The following is a 22,497-nucleotide window of genomic DNA, read 5'->3' on the forward strand; positions in this document are numbered from 1 at the left end:
TGACTGGACAAAGCAAACTCTCACTTTCGCCACAGCGGAAGGGAGGAAAGGGGAAAAAAAGGTGGCGATGAGGAGAGACAAAGTGCAAGATAACTGTGAGCCTCTCGGACAACCGACGTTATACTTAGCCTTTAAATGTTGTGGTTAAATGAAGCTATTGACCTTATAACCACGCCTAGATTATGTTAGTATCACAGTTATGGACAAAAAAATAAAACAATTATATGTAAAAATCCCAGGCCTGGATCACGAGCAAACTACAAAAACAACGGACAACAAAATGTACTGTGTATTTTAAAATGCAATGTGTACCATATCAGCCAGGTGTCCCATAATGTAAACATAATGAGAACATTAATTCAGCACATTGTCTTAATATTAAATAAATGTGATGAACTGTTTGTTTTACTATGAGACAAAAGTAAGGTTATTTAAACGTGATCAAAACAACTGAGCTTTTAGTTTCCTGTTTATTCTTCACATTAGTAACATGACCAAATATGTTCAGACTGAGTTGGTACCATTGCTAGTCTGAAATATCACCCAAATAAATGTGCTTAACTTTCTTTGTGTGCTGTGCAGTTTAGTTTTTGTCATTATTTCATTCAGTGATAATTATTTTAATTTATTTTCTCCCAATATTTAATCTTTCTACATGGTCCCTTGATATTGTGTGTATTTTCTTTTCATTTTGATTTCTTTATATTATTTCTATATAAACATTCTAAATGCCTGTCATCAGTTGGCGCAAAATAAAATGAAAACATGCAGGTTCAACAGAAACTTCTTCAGCTCAGACTCTAGCATCAACTAGCCCATCGCGGAGAGCCCAGATCCGGCTTCGCTGCCTCCTTTGATCTGCAGGCGGCGCAATGGCGAGAGGAGGAGAGCTCAGCACCCGGAAGCAGCTTCTCCTCCTCCGGCCAGGAGCAGAGTTTCACCTCGCTGCTGGAGGCCCAGGCCGTATTGCTGGGCCCGCTGGGGGGAAAGGAGGCACGGGAGAACCAGAACCAGTACTGAGAGGGGACAGACTGTCAGACCCAGCTGCAGTAAAATGAGAGGTTTTCTAAAGGGAATCTGGTGCTCGGAAACGCTACCACTTTCATCCACAGGGACCTTGTAGTAAGTTTAAATAATGGCAGGTGTTTAAAGGCTGATATGATAATAAACGTTAAGAATTGCAGTAACCTAAATGAGCCAAACGGAGAGCAGTAAAGAGTGTGGTACACTGTATGGCAACTAAAGAACCTGATTTCTATTTTAAAACTACTACAAGGAACTTTCATTTTGTGTGGATTTTGGCTGTCTCTGTGGAAGTGTGTCCGAGCACCAGAGTTCCTTTAGAAAACCTCTCGTTTTACTGCAGCAGGGGTCTGAAAGAGCCGGCCCTTTTAGTCCTGGTTCTGGTTCTCCCTTGCCTCCCTTATCTCCAGGGGACCCAGCAATACGGCCTGGGTCTCCAGCAGTGTGGTGTCGGTGCTGGAGACCAGCAGCGGACCGAGGCGAGGCGGAGCTCTGGTCCTGGCCTCTCCTCCTCCCGACAGAGCTTCTGACTGCTGGTTGAACGCTGCAGTGAAGCGAGATCTTGGTCTGTCCGTGGTGGGCTGGTCGTTGCTGGATGTCCCGCTGGAGTCTGAGCTGAAGGAGTTTCTGTTGAACCTGCATTATTTCATCTAATGTAGTGCGGAATCCGACCAAAATAACTATATAGAAACAGCCAATCTTCTTGCTGATGGTCTCGTTTACTCATGTAGGTCATATAAAGGCATCAGTATAACATTGAGACTGTTTCATAACCACTTAAAACTTCCTGACATCAACTTCAACCTTGACTGAGCCCACATTACTGAGGGAGAACACTGACTAAAGGTCACAGTTAGGCCCCACCGTTTGCTTCTACACAACATCAATGCTGGTGGTTTCCCATCAGCCAACCATCCTTTCCCTCTATCCTCACTTCTTTCATAATTACTCTTACTCTCTTTCACACACACACACACACACACACACACACACACACACACACACACACACACACACACACACACACACACACACACACGCACTCCTGAACACCAGTCCTCTGCACTGATCTTCTTTCTCAGCGCATGCAAAATTGAAGAGACCATCGACTGGTGGCTCCTGGGAGCAAGAGAGCGGGACGCCAGCCAAGCTCGCAGCTAATGGTGGCAGAGCTAGCAGTCAGCTAACGCTTATACAGCCCAAAATTGTCCGGTTACAAGCGAGACTCAAAACACAAACAGACATTACTGAATTAACAAACAAGCATGTTAGGAAGCCTGATAAGCATCGCTGTACTACAGCTAATAATTCAATTTGTTCAGTACATTTCTACATTTATATTTTTTTCTACACTGGTCCATATATATATATAACTATACATATCCATCTATATACAAAATATATATATATATATATATATATATATATATATATATAAATATAGTGTACACTGACATTTGATTTTGATTTCTTTCCCATTCTAAAAAAACGGAAAAGAACGACGATGAAGTAAACCTTTAACTAATGATCTAACATGTCATTCAGATTAAACATTGAAACTTGACTTTGTACAATGCTGTTTTTAAAAAATGTCAGACAATTTTTTTTATAAAAAACATGTCTGTGTAAGGTGCGGTTTTATGATATGCACACTTCCATATCAATAATGCAATCAAGGAACTAGGGTTAAACAATGAACATCATACAACATTCATTCCAACATTTACACTGAAATTACGAGTCCACTCATATCGCACACACAGAACATCCGTCTTCTACGCCTCGCCAGCCCGACTTGAAGAGGATCACTGAACACACTAAGACCGAAGTCTGCTAGCGGTGCTGTTAAATGTGCTTTGTGGTCGGTCACCGGGCCTAGCATGACAATACTGAGTCCCAGGAGACAGCAGCTCGGCGGCTGTGCACCATGAATGTTACAGGAGGGTCTGAATAATGCTAAACAAGCATTTTGTGCCAAAGCCACGCTGTAGCACTGAAGCGTAATAAAGAGGCTTCTGCTGTACTTACATGGCAGGAACTGATCCTGTATCACTGCAGCTAAGGCCTGGAAACCTGTGTGTGTGTGTGTGTGTGTGTGTGTGTGTGTGTGTGTGTGTGTGTGTGTGTGTGTGTGTGTGTGTGTGATGTGTGATACAATGTGCATGTCAAGTTAAGCTGTGATGTAGTGTGTGTGTGTGTGTGTGTGTGTGTGTGTGTGTGTGTGTGTGTGTGTGTCCTTGTTGAAGAGCAGACTGGAAGGCGACTGGTACCTTCGAGGCCTCTGAGCCCTGAGTGACATTCAGGCTTTATCCACTAAACACCGCTGTCGCACGCTGATGATGCGTCAGTTGTGACCAGCCTCACCCCCCCCCCCCCTTCCCTAAACAGAACCGCTGGCAACTCATCCTAAACGAAGCCACTGCTGATGACAGCATCCTTGTGCTTCAGTGGGTAGCACTGGAACGTGCGCCAGCATCACAGAGCACTTATGGAGAAGCTCCCTTTAAAGCCTCAGTATCCCAGGGAAAGATTCAGTCACAACATCCATGTGACGCTGCAGATATCAGACCACTTTCAGGCTTAAATTTAACAATCTTTAAGATTTTTATGAAATCAAACCCCGCTGATTTTTCTCAGCAATAGCCATTTAATGTAACTACATTCTATGATCACCTCTCTGTATTTTGATAGTGGCAGAGTCCACCATTCCAAAGATGGATTCAAATAGCTTTCGCACACACGAGGGACTCAATGATGAAATGAAAACTGAACTGAACGTTTCTTCCTGCATTGGCCTGGCTTTGGTTGTGAAGCAGTCACAGGACACTGAGGATAGTGCTGACTGTGATCGTCTAGACAAGACGTGGTCAGTTCCAGCTTCTTTTTTTTTGACCAAGGATCAGTTATAAAGACAACAAAGACCAGCCACAGCGAGCTGTTCGATAAAGAGCTGCAGATAAAAGGCTGCTCGCCTCTATGACTCCTCAGCAAGGTGACCAACTTGACAAGTAGTGTGAAAAACCACTTGACCCGAGCACAGCATGGAGTCGAACCGCGGTTGCAATAATGTCTGACAAACAGTTTATTTGATTGCACTGTAAACAGATGCCCCAGCTGATGTTCTGTTGTATTTCTCAAGAAGTGTTTTCTATCCTTCAACCAGCGAGAAATCTTATTTTAACAGTTACTAAAATCAGAGCTTCCTCACTGTTTATATTGAAAACTGGTACCAAAAGTCATAACACTTCAGAAATCACAGAAAAATAAGAAGTCTCTCAAACCTAACCACTACATCACGAGCTGTGATCAAATGTCAGAATGCTAACAGTACATGGGTGTTTTATATGGGTTTGTGTTTACCTGGAAGCGTAGGATGATGGTCCACATAAGGCCCAGGGTGAGACGGTGGTTGCCATCCACGATGTCGTGGGAACCCACATTTTCCAGGTGAACCCTCTGCTCTTTAAGGAACTGCAGGGCTTTGTCCACGTTTTCCAGGCAGTGGATCCGCATGCGACCCCGTGTAGGCCTTGGCTGGGGGGGAAATCAGAGGGATTATAAACAGACACAACTTTTGCTAAAAGACTTTCGCAGCCATCAGTTTGGATTTCTTTGAGAATATTTGGAAAGAATGAAATGTTCACAAACAAGCGATCTAGTGAGGTAGCTAGGTAACATGATTCATTTATTTGTTCATACAGCACCTTTAACAGTTAACACTTCACGTGCTGTGACAGATCAATGAAGAGAGACTACAAAACAGATACCAAGCCCCTTGTAATTTGCCATTATGTGCATGTGTGTGTGTGTTCCCACCAGCATCTCTCCACTGAGGACCTCCAGCAGTCTGGTGAGCATGTATCCATCCCTCAGGTCGTTGTAGAGGTCCGCTATGCGACAGGACACTCGGGCCAGATGGGAGTTGACCCACTTGGTAAAAGTCTTCTTCTGCACTGCATCTCGCTCGTCTGAGGAAAATGAATGAATCAGCGTCACATCAAAGGGAGGAACAATGTGTTTCTCGTGAATGGGACAGTTAGGAGGAGTCAAATATCCACTTCAATAATATCAGCTAATATTAGCATTCAAACATATTGTGCTTACAGACTAGTGACTATCTAGACTATCTAGTGAGATGCTCTACCTGATTTGATACTTTTTAATTTAAAAGTCAAGCCATAGATCAGTCTTGATAAAACTATTGAACAGAAAAAAATAACTAAAATTCAAAACAGCCAATAGTTAACACACCATGCCTCCATGCAGATGTGTGTGTGTGTGTGTGTGTGTGTGTGTGTGTGTGTGTGTGTATGTCTGTGTCTGTATGGATGTGAGTAAGCACGTGCGTGACCTCTGACCTGCCAGGGCCCTGATGCGCGAGCACTCGAACAGCTTGGAGCTGGTGCACTCCGTCTCCCAGAATCCTGAGCTGCTTGGTCGGTTGTTGTTATTGAGCTGGCGCTGGGCTTCTGCGTTGTCCAGGTCTGGGGAGGCATTAGCCATCGCGCCCGACGCCCTGCAACATACACACACACACAGATACAGGAAAATACATGATGTTAATCATATTTGCCCAATTAGTAAATCAATCAATTAGTTGATCAGTAAAAAAAAATATTGACAACTCAGCAAAAATGAAAAACATTCTCTAGTTTCAGCTTCATAAATGTGAATATTTCATCTTTGGGTTTTGGTTGGTCAGATAAAATAAGACATTTGAAGATTTCACCTTGAACTCTGGGAAATTCCAATGACCAATTTAACAATTTATATATTAAATGATTAATCAATGAATCAAGAAAATAATCTGCAGATTACTTGATAATGAAAATAATTGTAAATTACCGCCTTAACGTTACTATCAGTCAAAGTAGTGGTGCTTATTCTCAAGAGACGGTTTTGTTTAAAATGGTTAAAATGCTGTTTTTTGACACACATGTTTAGACATAATACACACATGTACATTCATTTCAACGTATGTAAAGTAGGGAAGCCCTCTCTTAGTCGATGAGTCTACTTCACGGTTGTTTTGGTCTTAGTCGAATAAGAGTTCTTTAGTTGATTTGTTGTTATGCTTTTTGCAGTTATACAGATCTGTCGACTAAAATCAACTGATCTATTTGTGTTAGTCGAATATCTGTCCTCATGTTAAGATATTAACACATGTGCTGTACAGACACACACACACACATACATGCAAAGGGCAGCAAGAAAGGTGGTGTGGAGAGGCAGCTCACACTTCCTTATTAAACTCTGACTGACACCGTTTGACCTTTACTGAGCCACACCCAAACAAATTCAGATTCTCACGGGGAAAAATATGAAACATTCGCTGCAATATTCCCAATTTAATTAAAAATGCACAAATAACACGGCTCACAGCAACTACTATCCATTTAGAGTCCATGAAAAACATTTCCTTCCCATTCATGAAAGATGCAGCACCTGTCCTTGGCATCAGAGTATTTTCTACAAAAGATACGCTTAAAATAAAATCCCTCTGAAGGTGAGAGACAGAGAGTAAAAATGATCTGGCTCGTTTCTCTGACAGCTGAAAACCGCAGGATAAAAATAGCTTCCAAACTTAAGGTAAGAAATGGAAATGTTCAAGACGTCAAAATGATAACGAGAAAAATCAGTTCAACTTTGTGATATTTATTAGTTTCAGTCTCATTGTACATCAATAACAGATTTCCATCCAATCTTAACAAAAAGCACTGGATGTTCTCCTGGGAACGTATTTACAACACATCCTAAAGCTAAAAGTCGCTCCGACAGTAACTGATGAGAAAAAAACTAAAACAAGGGACAGCTCAGTCCTAACTTTAGGACTCATAAAAACTCCTAAAGTTATATATTTGATGCCATTTAAAATATACGTAACAAGTCAATATTTCATATTGATTAATCTATCTATTCATTCTATACATTAATTCAATTGGATCCTAACTAGAAGTTGCTCTCAGCAGCTTTGTGAATACTTCTGAAGAGAGAGATCCTAGTTATGAAGTCATGGTGGAAAAGATAAGCTCCTTTGTGAATATGTAAACAATATGCTTCAAGCTCTGCATAAACATAAAGATCAGCAAACTGTGAAAGGACACGTTCTCGCCCTTATGCAGACAATTTTTTATATTTTGTTCATGATGTTTCACTGATCTCCTTTTAAAAAGAAAATCTGCATATTTATAATCTCTGTCAGTGTATGTCGTCAAAAACTAAAAACAGTGTACAAAGCAGTTTATACTGCAATCTGCATAAAGTTATGCAGGCATGTTTTGGGAAGTAATATCTAAGTGCTTGAAACATTAAAGATGGTCAGCAGGAAAGACTGAGGACGTTTTGATCCTTTTTTTCACCCACTGTAAAAGCTCATCAGTATGAGAATCCACTGTAACACACGTGAATTTCAAGCTGACTACAGACACTGCTCTCTAACACGGATAACAATTTCAAAGACCACTTTTCAAGCCACAATGAGTTCACTTTGAATCCTAAAAATAGCCATGTATGCGAGTCGTGGTGAACGCTACACTGTCGACATTAGTTTCAACCTGTTCCTCCCCCGTTTTTCTTTGCGTTACACACGTAAATATATGCATTGGTTTCTCCTGGTAAAGACCACACGTGCCCACAAGACACACAATATAACATTTGGTGCTCTTCTCCAAGGCTGCTTGGGGGGAATACATGTTTGTATGCATGTTGTGTGCTTACATTGCAGTTTTGCATTAATAATGATTAATGACTATAATTGATTCATTAGGGGTTTCCTCTGTCGTTTTCTGACTCAGCCTTTTTGCTATAAAGTCTCTTTGTCTCACCCCTCATCCCTCACCCACTTTTTCTGGCCTCTCCCTCCCTCGCCACTGCAACAAAAGTCCTCGCTGCTGTCACCATACCTAAACCCACTGGAAAACAACATAGCCATATCGAGTAAATGTCAGCGTGCCCCACAAGACAGAGAGAGGAGGGGTAGCTGTGCACATGCACTTAGCCGTTCTCCCTGGAGAGAATAGCAGCAAAACATCACAGCACTGTGTATCTGGTGATGAAGCAGATAGAGGACTGAGCCCCGCAGAAGTGAAACCTACGGGAAAAAGGAGTTGATTTATAGGTCAACTGCATCAATCTAATGAAAACGACAGCCTGTTTATAGCTGTGAAAAAGGTGCTATTCTCACTGCGTCGTTCAGTAAAGGACGCGATCAAATCAGTTTTACACACCAAAAAATAGAAAAATAGTAAAAAATATTTATCGAATTGTCCAGGTGCCGAAAGTGAAATATTCAAAAGCCTTGTTTTGTCCGATCGACAGTCCTAAACCTTTAAAAAGCCGGAGGCAGTGTTTGTTTGGCTTTTTATTTTTATATATTGCTGCTAATGCATCCTCTATCTATATAATAAAACTAAAGTTTGAGTGTACTCCTATCCAGCTGTACTGATAATATCTGAACATGGTGTATTTTGCCTCAGATGAGTGGCAGCCGATGGTGTGATCTCAGATGTTGCAAATGAGCTAGCCCCATGTTCAACCTCCCTTAATCTTTATACATGTTTAAAATATACCAGCATTTCCATTTAGAGAGGGGGAGCCAAATCAAGGTAGGTTGCACACAGTCCACTGCAGATTAAACTGACTGATATCCAGCCCTCTTACTGATGTCTATCTGCTAAGCATGAAGCTAGCAAAGGTTCATATAGACGCATACCGCAGCTACGGTATGTACGGTGGGAGCACGTGGAGAATAAAACAGCCAATCAGCAGGCCTGTCACAATAGTTGCGTCGTAAGACTTATCGTACCATGTAAGGATATGACTTTGATCATTTTTGCTGACCTCCCTATTGCAAGACATTGCACATTTTTGTTAACAGAGCCTGAGAGTCCATCTCATTTATTGTTTTGGTTTGTGGCTTCATTTCATGTCTTATTGATTTCAAAATATTTCTATATATTTTTTCCACATTCCAATTCCAATGTTTGAATATTCTTATGAATTAAAAGTTCATTGTTCATTCATTTCAAAGGGTGTACTTGCATTATATGTTATCATAATATCAGTATAACGTGGTTTTAAAATGAGAATAATATTGTTTATGGCAATCATTTCCGGGGCAATATATTGTCCAACAAAAGTAGTTTTCATGACAGTCCTGAAAGCGAGATTCTTGTAACCATGTTGTTCCTTAAATAAAATATTGCTAAAAATCCATGCAAATATTGTTATCTCAGCTGTCACCAGACTGTAAAATGAAAATGACCGGATTGCTATGACACAGAAAGAGAGACTCGTGGAAGAGGCCGACAGTATAAGAATAGCCATCATAAGACGTGTGTGATATCATGATAAATCATTATAAGAAACATTATGATCTCATGATAACATCAACAAATGGAATCAAAACCCATCAGTGGATTACAGAGGACTTTAACCACAACAGCAAGTCTACATCAGTCAAACTGCCTTAATTTCATTACAGTCAACATACTATATGTGTGTGTGTGTGTGTGTCCTCTGTTCTCCTTGCTGTGATCCTCGCCTAACCTCAACCACCTGGTGTCTCTCAATCAATCAGTCACGCTGCTCTGATTTATATTTGCGTGTGTGTGTGTGTGTGTGTGTTATCACTGTTATTCTAATAATCGGACTCAGCTGTTGAGGAATCAGCCGGCCCCAGGCAAGAGCAACAATCACACACACACTCCCGAAATAAATGGTCAAATTCGAAAGAGCGGAGTCTGAGATGTCCTGGCCAAAAATAATGGATCCTGCACATTCCTTCCTGATAAAGGTTTCCAGTCTAAAGCCCAACCTAAGATAAACCCGATAACATCACAGGGGTTCTTTTTTCAGACTGGCTGCCTACAGAACTCTTATTCCTCATCACGAGTAAACTGAGCTTCCCGTGTAAAAATCGGTAAAGTGTGCCTCTTGAGTTGTGTTTCCTCATTTATCATCACACACAAACACACTGTAGGCACATTCACTTCCATGAAGGTTGCGAAACAGACTGTAAACACACAGTGTTATCCGACCTGACTGCAGCATCAAAAACAAAGTGCTGAGTAATGCTGCTGCTCTCACAGCCAGCCGGTACGGAAAGTTGATCAGTCATCAACACCTAAAACCACAAAGCTGCACTAAAACGCAAGTGATGGAGTAAATTCTCTGCGTTGGTTAACACTTTTGTTGTATTGGTATTGTGTAAACTCGGATGAATTGAACACTAAATCTGGAGCAGAAAAGTAAGGGAAACAATACCACGAAGACAGGATCAGATAAAAGATGTTTCTGGATCTTTTTGTGCTTTCCCAGACTAGAAAGGGATCTGGTTCTGGTTCTGATGGACTCCACAGGGTTACAGGATTCATATGTTTAAGTCTGTCCAGGACACCGAGTCTGCTGTTCCAACACTGAAGGATCAAATGTTTCAACAGCAGCAGCCTCTCTGATCTCTCCATGGAGCTGGAAGAAAGTGGAGGAATCACCGCTCTGTGTGTGTGTGTGTGTGTGTGTGTGTGTGTGTGTGTGTGTGTGTGTGTGTGTGTGTGTGTGTGTGTGTGTGTGATCCCACATACATTGTAAAACCTCAGTGGACAATCACACACATACATTGAAGTCAAACACCATCCTATTTACCTACACAAAATATGCCAATGATAAAAAAATATGTTTTTACTGAAAATAAATCATTTGGTGCAGAATGGGCCTTATCTTTGTTCGGAGGAAACAGAGTACAGCAGAATAGATATGTCGATTCATCATTTACTGGATCAACAAAACTAATCAACGACCATTTTTAAGCATAAATAGTAAACAAATTTCAGGATTTGCAGGCGTTCATTGTCATTATTGAGTAGTAACCTAAAACATATTTGGTCTATTCATCAGACAAAACAAGCAATTTGAATAAGTCACCTTTTTCTCCAACAAGAACAAAACAAATATTTCATTAACCGAGAAAATAATTCATGAATAATTGTTGGTTGCAGCCATGAAACAGATAAGGAGGAGGATAGTCCAGTTGTCATGTCCCTCCCACGCTGTTTGATTGACATTCAAAGTAAAAACAATAACGGGCAGCAGAGATGTCTTCTCGTCCCTCGCTCTTCAGAATGTAGATCATCTGAGGCATCCCTGTTTGTATTCTGGTGGACCGACCCGAACCCGAACCTCAACACGGTTTATAGGACAGCATCTAAAAGAAATGTTCTATATTCAGAGTGGCCATCTTTGCCATATTCGGTGAATATTAGGGATGAAACTAATGATTGCCATAATCTCTCAATTCTTTTTTTCATTTAAATAATTGACTGTTGAGTCTATGCACATAACAAATAGTTGAAAAAAAATCAACATATTAATAAATGACAATTAATTGATAATCAAAATTATCACTGATGAATTTTCTATTGATTTACTACTCAGTCGGTGGCCTATATAGTATGTGTATATAACCTGTGTGTGTGTGTGCAGAACTGTCAGTTGTTATGCTTTCTCCTCTAAACCACTCAGTGTTATTATTGCCCTCTCTCCCCAGCTATGCTGTCGCCATTGGTAACCACAATAAATCACCATTACACCAATGGTGTAATGAAAGCGTCGACCCCCCCCCCCGCACTGCTCTCTCCTTTTATTATCCTCAACACTTTTTCACCCGTCCTGTCCCTCTATTCCCACTCGTCCCTGTGTCCTAATAACCTCCCCGTCTCTGGCCTACACAACTAGTGTTTTGGGTTATTAGCATTTGGCACGGTGCCGCCATTATTACCAAAGAGAGACAATACTCTTTCCAGTACACGAGATGCCAAACATCAGGCAGGCGCCCTTGAAACAAGCACCTAACCCATGAATGCTGCAGTGAGGCAGCTCGGTCGCCAGCACTAATAGTGAGTTCAGAGGCCGAAAGACGCCAAAAGACGCCGGTTGGGAACAGCTTACAGTTGTGCCGGATGGTGCTGAAAAGAAGGAGCTTGTTGGCTTCTTTTGGATTATTATTTATTGAGTTGATACTTAGAGAATTTGCATAGTTTTCAACTCAGAGGTCCCATCATGTCAGGTCGAGCACTAACAGCTAGATGCACACTAGAGGAACTGGAAGAAGAATTAACCCATAAGCCCATCTCAGGTTTTAGAAACTTCTGTGATTTGAGTAGTCAGTAAAATAATGTGACTTGATCCAGAATTACATGTGAGTCATTGTATTTTCTGATCTTGTACTAACCTCTGAAGAGTAAACAAACAACAAACAACTAAGTGGGAACCCCTCATCGGGCCCTTTTAAGCTGCAAGAGCCTTTCCAAGTAACTTGGTTCCAGTCCTGCCTCCCTACTCCAGAGGTCACGTTTTAGCCCCAACAATTATCAGGGTGGATTTTACAATACTGGATGTCACCGACTGACCAAACACCAACTTAAGACTGAAACAGATGGTGTACAGGGTTCATTTAGACTGCAAGCCAGCACTAGTCGGTGAGGGTATCTATATAGTGGATTTTTACATTATGATGACAGCTGTGTAGTAGACACAAAGCATAAAAAGTAAGTTGACTGATTAAGCTGTCAATATTCCTTTTTTTTCTCCTTCCTATGAATACTTTCTGACTGTCCATCTCTTTTTGAGGTTAGGATAGATTTGAGTGAGAGAGGCAGTCATAATCAAGAGGGAGTGATTTTATAGAATAGAGATGTTACATAGAACCAGAAAGGTTGATGTGGAAGAGGTGAGGTGAAATAGTGAGAATCAGAAGGAGCAAGAAAGAGCCGGTGAGGCATATCACCCAAAAGATGAAAAGAGAGAGAGAGAGAGAGAGAGAGAGAGAGAGAGAGAGACAGCTGCCAGTGTTAATCAGTCAGAGGCAGCAGCTCTGTGTCTCTGAAGGTTTAATGGGGACCAGACCCTTTTTACCACACACACACACACACACACACACACACACACACACACACACACACACGGTGGTCCTCATCAATATCGTGACATGCACATCACAACATCTGGGGGACATTTAGGCTGACCTCTGCTATGAGGCTGATATGTCATCTGCCTATTGACATTTGGGAGGATTTCTATTGATTGGTGTAAAGATCGGGCAACAATTATATTCAGTTTGGAGGGTCTAAGGAAAGTTAACGAAACCTCCTTATTTTCCAGATTTAAATGTATTGACAGAGTACAACATGTCATATGCTTATAAAACATGGCCTGGTAATCCGTTTGATGACCGATGATCATATACATTGAACAACAGGCCACAACAAGTGAATCCTGTGCAGCCTCAGCAGCAAAACACTGTGATGTAGATGACATCTTAAATATGTAATAGTTTGTTTTTCTCTGGGATACTTTTACCAAGACAGACAGCCAGTTTCTGGGGGTTATGGTGAAGAGAATAGTACTTATTAAGGGTGGGTAATACTACGCTGCGTGTAGTGATGTTAATATATGTAAAACCACCTAGCATGATGGATTACACTGTTGTTTAGAGTTTTGCTGGGCCTCTATGTTCCGGCTCTGACTATTTATTTAGGTTTTCTGCTCTGCTGTATGTTATCAGAGCAGTGGTGAAGTTTGTTCCTGAATATGTCTTGCTGATTTGTCAACAAAAAAAAAGCAGCAAAAAAAAGACACATTTTGATGAAGCCTCGAGCCATCATTTGTATTCAGTCTGAGGTCAAGAGCTCCTCTATGAGACATTCAACCTCAACCTTAAATTCAACAATATTCCGACCCAAACCTAACCTTATCCACAAGTTTATCCAGAATGATCTCACTTTGCAAAAACATCTGAAACCTAGATTGTTCTTCCAGGGATGAAGGCTCTCTCTCTCTCTGTCTCTCTCTCTCTCTCTCTCTCTCTCTCTCTCTCTCTCTCTCTCTCTCTCTTTCACACAAACGCACCGGGTGCTTCATCGTGACGTCACGCGATACGCACTATACACACAGCACTGAGTCACTTCCACTCACTTCACCTCAGCAAAGTGAAACAACATCTGTGAGAGAGAGAGCAGCAGCCGACGCCCAGTACTAAGTCGGCGAGAAAGACCTCAAGTCTCAGTCAAAACTGTCTCCTTGTGGTCCGATGAACAACGGAGCAGCAGCAGAGGGCTTCAGCGTCTCAGAGAGGCTGTCTATCATCCAGACACCACAGGGTGACGACAAGAAGGGTGTCAAAAAGAACTCTATCCCGTAATAGAGCTGTGCCATATATACACGCACACATTTTGAATTCTAAGCACTAGATCCAGATGTACTAATGATACAGTAGCAATATGAAGGGATTCATAACACGTTTAAGGACAAGGGGTCAATGTGGATAACAGATTATTTTGGTATTATATAAATAGTAGAGGTACTAAACAAGATGTAATACCATAAAGTCTACTAAATTTACTATATGGTAAACTGGGTAGCACCACAGACACACTGCAAACCATCTGTAAGTGTATTACACACGTTAAACATTGACACCACAGGATTTTAACTTCCACATAACACAATAAGGTCAAAAAGCACTTTTCTATTACGTACCGAAGACTGCTATAAAAAGAACAACAGAAGACGATCAGAGTGAAGGGATCAAACTGGCTCTATTAATGTCACTAAAGTTACCAGCAGGACAGCTGGTGGTTTGCTATCATATTTAATAAAATGACTGTATTAAATGAATGAGCTCATTAGGACTGCCTTTAAATTGAAACATTTGCCTGTTTTAATCTTTTCTTTGCTATTAACCCTCCCTCCAACACCACCATCCTTACACACACACACACGCACACACGCACAAACACACACACACACACACACACACGCACGCACGCACGCACGCACGCACAAACACACACACACACACACACACACACACACACACACACACACACACACACACCTTGCACCAACAAACCAAAGCTAGCCAGCTGACCCACACCTTCCTGCACACCTCTGCATTAGCTCCCCACTTAGCCAGCAGAGATGTTTGCCACAAATAGCGACCATATTAAAACAGCCACCGATTGTCTCAATGCCCAACCGAGGTAATGGTCACATTTCGATGCAGATGTGATCAAAACTCACCACGTTAAGTGTGGACAGGCTACAGAGCATCTGCTTCTTCTTGTGTTGCTACAGCGAGCTATGCTGCTGCTGTTGGCCTGGTCTCACTAAAAGCATAAGAATAATTTGAATCAATGTATCCCCCTATATATATATATATATATATATATATATATATATATATATATATATATATATATATATATATATATATATATATAAGCTAAATTAGGGGAATAATTGACACCACACGGGTCAGAAATGCCATAGAAATGTCAGGTCACACAGTGAACCAGAGACACACTACACTTTCCTGCAGGAATATATAGGATTACTGTGGAGATTTGTCGCTTGGGAAGTTGCTATTTGCATTGGGGGTACAGTTTGCCAAAATGCCCACAGAACCCAACATAAGATTTAAAGTTATCGGTTATAATGAACACTGATCTAAACGAATCCTGTGAAACATGCAACAACATTATAAAGCCCATACACTAGGCCGCTATTCGGCTTCTTCTTGACCCATTTATTCTTTCAAATGACAGACATGCAGCTCTGGCAGAGAGACATCGTAACTTTTCCAGGCATGCATGATGTAAAACATGTAGTTGAAAGAAAGACATGTAACCTCACTGCGGTACCCTGCACCCAAACTGCAGGCCGGCGTCCCTGCAACAAAAAAAAAGGAGAAAAACCCCCACCGTGCACCTCGACTCCTTGGTCTCACACAGGGAATGATTGACTAAAACAACATCCCGTGGAGAAAGGAATCATCCTCTCGTCCTTCTATCGGCCTTACCTTCAGCTTCAGCGTCAGTCTTTTTGGATCGGTTGGGTCTGCCTCTTATGCCCAAGACGACCGTTTGGCTGAATCGATGAGGAGAGCGGTTTATCAATGGAGGAATCTGACGCTCCGCTTTTATTCCGGCAGGGTCTTCCCTCGATTAGTCCGTATTATTACAAGGAAAAAGCGGTTTGTTTCGGGTAATTACTGAAGCAAGCAGCCCGCAGAGGCTCCACCGTGGAGATGCAATGCCTTGGCGCATAAAAAGGGCGCTGTGTGCCTGCAGCGGTGACCGCGGACCGGGGGATGCTGTCGCTGCTCAGGGATGCGAGCCGGTGGAGGGTGATGATGATATCCATAGAGGTCCACGTTTCCACCTGACACAACCTCTCCCTCCTCCTCCTCCTCCTCTTCCTCTCCGCTGGTGATGCTGGAGAGAAATATCAGCATTAGTGCGGCGAGCAGAGAGAGAGAGAGAGAGAGAGAGAGAGAGAGAGAGAGAGAGAGAGGGAGAGAGAGAGAGAGAGAGAGAGAGAGAGAGAGAGCGAGAGAGAGAGAGGGAGAGAGAGAGAGAGAGAGAGAGAGAGAGAGAGGGAGATAGGGGGGAGGGAGAGAGAGAGAGAGAGAGAGAGAGAGAGAGAGAGAGAGAGACTGTCAGTGTCTAATTTGAGCAAGAAGCCACAAGAGGCCGTGCTTTAACGTCATTTTACAGCGGCAGACGCGGTTTAAAGGCGAAATAAATAATCAAATGTTAAAAAAATGTAAAAAGCTTAAAAAAAAAAGATATAGTTTTAATAATGTACAATTTAAATGTGTTTGTAATCACTTCGATCCATATTCAACTGCTAGTCAGACGTAAATTAAACGCTGACGAATGTCCAAAGCGAATAACATTTTTCTCAGGTAGCCTGTGCTCTTTTTGGCAACTCAGGCCAGGACAAACTAGTTGTTGTGCTGCATTTAATTGTAAAGTAACTAAATAGATCATAATTACACCAATGTATTTAGCTGTGCGTTAGTGACTTATGAATTAATCATGAGATAGGCCTAAATACACATTTGTTCCTACTATTCAAGACATCTAATGATATTCACTTCTTCTTGCTGTTCTAACACCAATGAATACTGGAATGTCTTGTTGGTTGTTTGCTTCAACATGAATCAGCTATAATGAGCTTGGAACTGCAGCACTGTTTTATAAATCCTATTTTCTACTTGTGCAGAAAGATTTAGGGAAAAAAATCCTCACACCCCTGTTCCACTGTACAAAGGCAAGAAGAAGCGCTAAGTGCACCTGAATTTGCTTTTCAAAGTGAGTCTGTTTTGGAAGCCCTGAGGAGATGGATTTAAATGAAAAAAGAAGCAAAAAAGCAGCTCGGCCTCCTGCATTCACCACATTAAATGCACAACTTGTGTATATCAAAGAATCGGTTTGACCTTTTCTCAACAATGGCTGCTGAAGAGCCCTCTGCCACAGTCCTACAGCTGAATCATCCCTTTAACATTCAGCAATGATATCCGGGCCTGGCCAGATATTCACAGTTTTAAAACTTGATTAACAGGGTTTCTTTGCAGTGAACTATTTATGATTTAGATGCTGTATATAGACAATATAATCAAATACATTTAATGTGAGAAAGATGAAGCAGGACTTGAATCTCAGGTTTTGATTAAAGCAAATTGACAACTTTTCAATAACATCTGCTTTGAGTCACAAACCTTTAATGACTTACAAGTAATACCGAGACTATAGTTCAAATCTGCAAAGGAGACTCGACTGGGGAGCAGCGGTAGAAAAGTAACCAAGTACATTTACTGTAGTAACATTTTCAGGTACTGAGTATTTCCATTTTATGCTACTTTATTTTTTCCTCAACTACATTTACTTGACAACATATACTTACTACTTGCAGACTATTAATACAAAATATAAATCCGTTTTTGATCCTCGGGTGGAAATTGGTACGCTACAGTTGCTCTTCTACATAAGCACATAGAAAAGAAAAAAAGAAACAAAGGACTATATGTTCAAATGTAAATAATGTACACAATGCTCCAATATACAGCACAATATATGGAGAGAATACAAGTCAATAAAATATGGAATGAAAAATAAGAAATATGTGCATCAAACACAAACAACATACAACCATAGTGCAAACAAGCAATCCATTAAGTGTGTAACATATAAATGCAAGAATAGAACAAATCAGAATTGAATATGATTTTTTTTTTAAATGTACAGTGTTGCACAGTTCAATTATTTAACAATTTACAAGTATTTGAAATAAGCCTCACCTTTACCAGCTGCAACAGTGATGTAGTCATATAATCCAATGATATACCGTTCTCAAAAGGGCAATTCTGCAAAATGAGTACTAATACTTTTTGCACTTTAATGATGTTTTGATGACAATACTTTTCGGGATACTATAGGCACTTTTGAATGCAGGACTTTAACTTGTAACAGTGTGTTTTTAAATTGTTGTATAACTATACAGTAACAGTAAGACTGGAGCAGGACTGTCACAGCAGCGGGGCTCCTTTAAATCTCGTGGAGTGGGAGGAGTCTGAGTTGCGAAAGCGCCTCTCCTCTGTCACATAAGAGAGGCGGGTTTGTCTACACATGTCTAATGTGATTTTTTTTTAAATTAAAAGTAAAGTCCACATCGGACTCAGTTTGAACCGGCAAAGTTGTTGTTGTGTTGTGTTGTGTTGTGGAACTCGCTTGATGCAAATGATGTCGGACTCCATCAAAAACGTCGCGATATTTGGAGCCACGGGAATGACCGGGCTGGCGACCCTCCCGCTCGCGGTGGCTGCAGGTGAGGAGCGAGAATAAAACAGAAGAGAATAGATTGTGTATCGGTGCCTTGTGCTGGTCAAACTGTTTAGACAAACAGTGGCCCTTGATAGGTTTCCATTAGTAACTTTACACTGCCGTTACAATCGGAGTAACATTACATGGATCCATATCAATGTATTATGTCAAAACTATGGTGATTTTTGATTTTGTCCACTAAATCTAAAAACTAAAACTTAAAGGTACACTTTTAAAGATCGCAGCAAATGCAATCTGATTTCATTCCATTAACACATTTTAATAAGAGGTTAAACTATTTTCTTAATTACATGTAAACTTGAATGTATTCTTTATTTCTAAACGCACATAGGGAGCTAGAATTAAACTCTGCTGTTGTTCCCTTCATTATTGGTTGGGAATCCCTAAAAGATTTAGAAAAACATAGACTACAGACACACTCACAGTATGTCACATGACATGATTATGTAATTTCATTTAGCAGCATTTTCATTCCCTGTCTCCCCCTGTCTCCCTCCTCACTATGGAGCGAAAGAAAAATACCGTCGAGTCATGTTAGACGTTGCACCGTCAGCAGCATAGTGCTGAGTAACAGAGGGCCGATAGTGGAAGCTGTTCACTATCTCGCCTGTACAGAGAGGGTGGGATCTCCTTCATGCAGTGGGTGAAGTTGTTACAGGAGCTTCTGGAAAAGTCTGTTTATTTCCAACTCTAGTTTGAAGAAGTTGTGATGATGTTGTCCTGTTGGATTTGAAAACCACACTTTCTATGATTACAACAATCACTGCACAACAACCAATCAGCTGTAAGTGACAGCTTCAGTGTGAGGGCTGCCAACCAGGTGAAATGGTCAGTTGTCAATGTGTCACTAACCCCCAGCTGCTCCTCCTTGGTCGTGATTCTCGTTGGGCCACTTCTCCTGACACTCTTTCATGAGCTTGATGAAGTCGTCATGAGATCCTGCAAGACCTGAATTTAAGAAAACATAACCACAGACGCCTTTTAAATGGCATCAGGCTATCAATCATGACGGATACAATTAAAACAATTTAGTTTTGTTAGACAGTCGTCAGATGTTTCAGAACATCCCGGCAATGATGTTGGTGTGTCTCCTCCATCAGGATACAACGTGACGTTGCTGCTGCGGGACCCCTCCAAGCTGCCCGCCGACCACAAGGCCGCCAGAGTGGTGGTGGGAGATGTGCTCAACAAAGAGGATGTGAAGAAGACCATGGAGGGCCAGGATGCTGCTGTCATCATCCTGGGAACCAGGAACAACCTGAGTAAGGCTCCACAGCATGAACTTTCTTACAGTAGGCATAACATCACAACATAAGAGAGTACATGTCTTGTCCAGGTAAAGACAAACAGATTGTTACTCCTATCTTTTCTAAAAGATGTTTTATCCTGAAAGTAAGCTTTAATCTGAATTCCAATAGAGTTTGTATACTTTGTATGCTTGATTTGCATCACATCTCTTACTGTTGTCACTTGGGGCTCTTCTCACATGTTTCTTTGCATTGTTAAGGCTCACGTCGATCCTTACACAGCTGACCATGTTCACCTTACACAAGGATTTGAACGTTTGAATGGTGTAATAGTGGAAAATATTCACTAGAGGTCGCCATACGAGTTTTACGACATGCAGTGAAGTACATGGTATGCACTTCACTTTGTATTAATTAGAATAGCTCTCTGAAATCCAGTGAAGCAAATATGCGGAAGAATGCCAGCGTCTCAAACTATACTCAAGTACAAGTTTTGAGTATTCAGTGACTCTCCACGTCAGTATGAGTCTGTGATCTGACCTGTGACCTGTGATCTGACCTGTGATCTGATCTGTGCCCGCCAGGCCCGACCACCATGATGTCCGAAGGCACCAAGAACATCATTGAAGCCATGAAGGCTCGTGGGATCTGCAAAGTGGTCGGCTGCATGTCGGGTACGACTCACTGTTTACAGAAAGTGCTGAACTTCAGATAAGCAGTACAGTTGAGACAATTAAGAGAAGTGTGTTTGTAACGGCGTCTTGTCCTCATCCCTCCCAGCCTTTCTGCTGTGGGACCGCTCCAAAGTCCCGCCCCGTCTGCTTCCTGTGACAGAGGACCATGACCGGATGCACGAGGTGCTGAAATCATCTGGCCTGGACTACGTGGCCGTCATGCCCCCTCACATAGCTGGTCAGTAGGAAGCAGAAAGTAGAGCTTTATTTAAAAAAGTGGAAGAGAACTTTCAAAACTTGTTGCTGCCGTAAAAGTGCTGCAGTCAGCCAATCTGCTTCAATTAATTTTGGAATAATAGATTTTAAATTGCACTTTTTTAATTAAGTTCTACACACAATTACATTTAATTTAATAATAATAATAATAAAAAAGAATAACTCTAGACATTACTTTGCTTGAATGTGCTCCAAATCACAGTTAAAGAATAATATCAAAAGGCAAAATCAAACCTGATTACCATCCAGTGAGGGCTTCAAACCTTTTCATTTAATTTTTTGTGCACAGCATAATTGTAAACTCCAACTGCAGACAAAGAGAGCATCATTTTACTTATATAAGTTTTTGTTTCTGTCTCGCTCCCTCCAGATGACCTCCCTCTGACTGAGAGCTACATGGTGGCCGAGGACATGCTAAAAGGAAGAGCCATCTCCAAACACGACCTGGGACACTTCTTCGTCAAGTGTCTGTCCACCTCAGAGTGGGACGGCAAGACTGTCGGAGTGTGGGGAGAGTATAAATAAAGCTGCTGAATCATCCGGACAGGGAAGGGGCTTTAGATCTCTTCCAGATCAGCATTCTGAGGAGACGATCCATGTTTATGCTGAGAATATTGGAGATAAATGAAGGAGTAATATATGTGCAGATTCAAATTCCCAGTGTGTTGTGATAAACTGCTAATGCTTCCCTGTGTCCCTGTATTTTTATACTGATTTTATTATCAGCCGCACCGAGGATACACTGCTGCTTCGGCTTTAGCTCTTAACATTGCTTCACGGCTTTTCTTGTCTTTTCATATTCCCATCATTGAACATTTGATCATGTGATGCCTCCTGTCGCTGCTCTGAAGGACATTTTTTTTATTTAGCTGTTAAAAAAAATAAAAGACTTTAACGTGCTGAAAGAGTAAAGTGTTGTGTTTATTAGTATTCTATCATTTACATTACGCTTTGTAAAAACTACAAAAAGAATTCAGTAACAGAGTAGATTATAGGATAGTGTAAGCCCCCTTGGATATATCCTTCTCAAAGTACCGTTGTTGTTAAAAGATGGCTGCTTGTGTCTTAAACTACAGGTAAAAAGTAGCTCTACCAGAGGTAGATTGAATCCCCGTGAAGGGGCCCGAACAGGCATCATGACAGAAAGCATTTCAATGTAAAGAACCTTACAAGTGAGTGAAAATCTTAAATTCATCAGATTGAGCCAGAATAGCAAACATTGCTACACCATGAGTCTCACCTTTTACTTCAATGAGCACTTATTTTAACAAAGAATCTCTCTGTGATGAAAGGTTATTCTAGAATTAAAGAAAAGGACATCAAAACCCCTCTTTTACAGCAGTTATATTAATAGGAGTACCTTTAATTTGTTTTCCAGCTAACAACAATGAAATACTATTGGAGGCATGCATGTCCATAGATGTAAATCTATATATAGATGACAGTTTGTGCTGAAGCTGTACAAAATGTACATTTATCTAACTGGGTCGGCTCAGTGTTACTAAATATGTCTTTGTGTAATGTGTCTTTTGGCATTAATGGGTTGATGAAGCTTGAAGCATTCGTCTAGTCTCTCTCTTTCTCTGTCTCCTGAAG

General features: G+C 41.2%; 2 protein-coding genes across 2 annotated transcripts in view; one reads left to right on the forward strand and one right to left on the reverse strand.

The window, feature by feature from the left end:
* Window positions 1-16,297, reverse strand: part of LOC137874367 (spectrin beta chain, non-erythrocytic 4) — a 78,293-nt gene extending 61,996 nt beyond the window's left edge. Inside the window, exons 1-4 of the mRNA XM_068713014.1 lie at window positions 15,878-16,297; window positions 5,382-5,539; window positions 4,840-4,991; window positions 4,384-4,557 (exon numbers count right to left, since the gene is read on the reverse strand). Of these exons, the coding sequence (XP_068569115.1) occupies window positions 4,384-4,557; window positions 4,840-4,991; window positions 5,382-5,526 (471 nt within the window). The 5' untranslated portion in view covers window positions 5,527-5,539; window positions 15,878-16,297. The remainder of the gene's footprint in view (window positions 1-4,383; window positions 4,558-4,839; window positions 4,992-5,381; window positions 5,540-15,877) is intronic.
* A 2,172-nt stretch (window positions 16,298-18,469) lies between these two features.
* Window positions 18,470-21,813, forward strand: blvrb (biliverdin reductase B). The gene is made up of 5 exons (XM_068724229.1): window positions 18,470-18,687; window positions 19,805-19,966; window positions 20,536-20,625; window positions 20,732-20,863; window positions 21,272-21,813. Exons 1-5 carry the CDS (start codon window positions 18,594-18,596, stop codon window positions 21,424-21,426), a joined length of 633 nt encoding a protein of 210 aa, XP_068580330.1. The 5' UTR covers window positions 18,470-18,593; the 3' UTR covers window positions 21,427-21,813.
* The last annotated feature ends 684 nt before the right edge of the window (window positions 21,814-22,497 follow it).

The sequence above is a fragment of the Cebidichthys violaceus genome, unplaced genomic scaffold (assembly GCF_023349555.1).
Source record: "Cebidichthys violaceus isolate CVI_PGR_0920_01 unplaced genomic scaffold, fCebVio1.0.p SCAF_1, whole genome shotgun sequence".
Taxonomy (NCBI): domain Eukaryota; kingdom Metazoa; phylum Chordata; class Actinopteri; order Perciformes; family Stichaeidae; genus Cebidichthys; species Cebidichthys violaceus.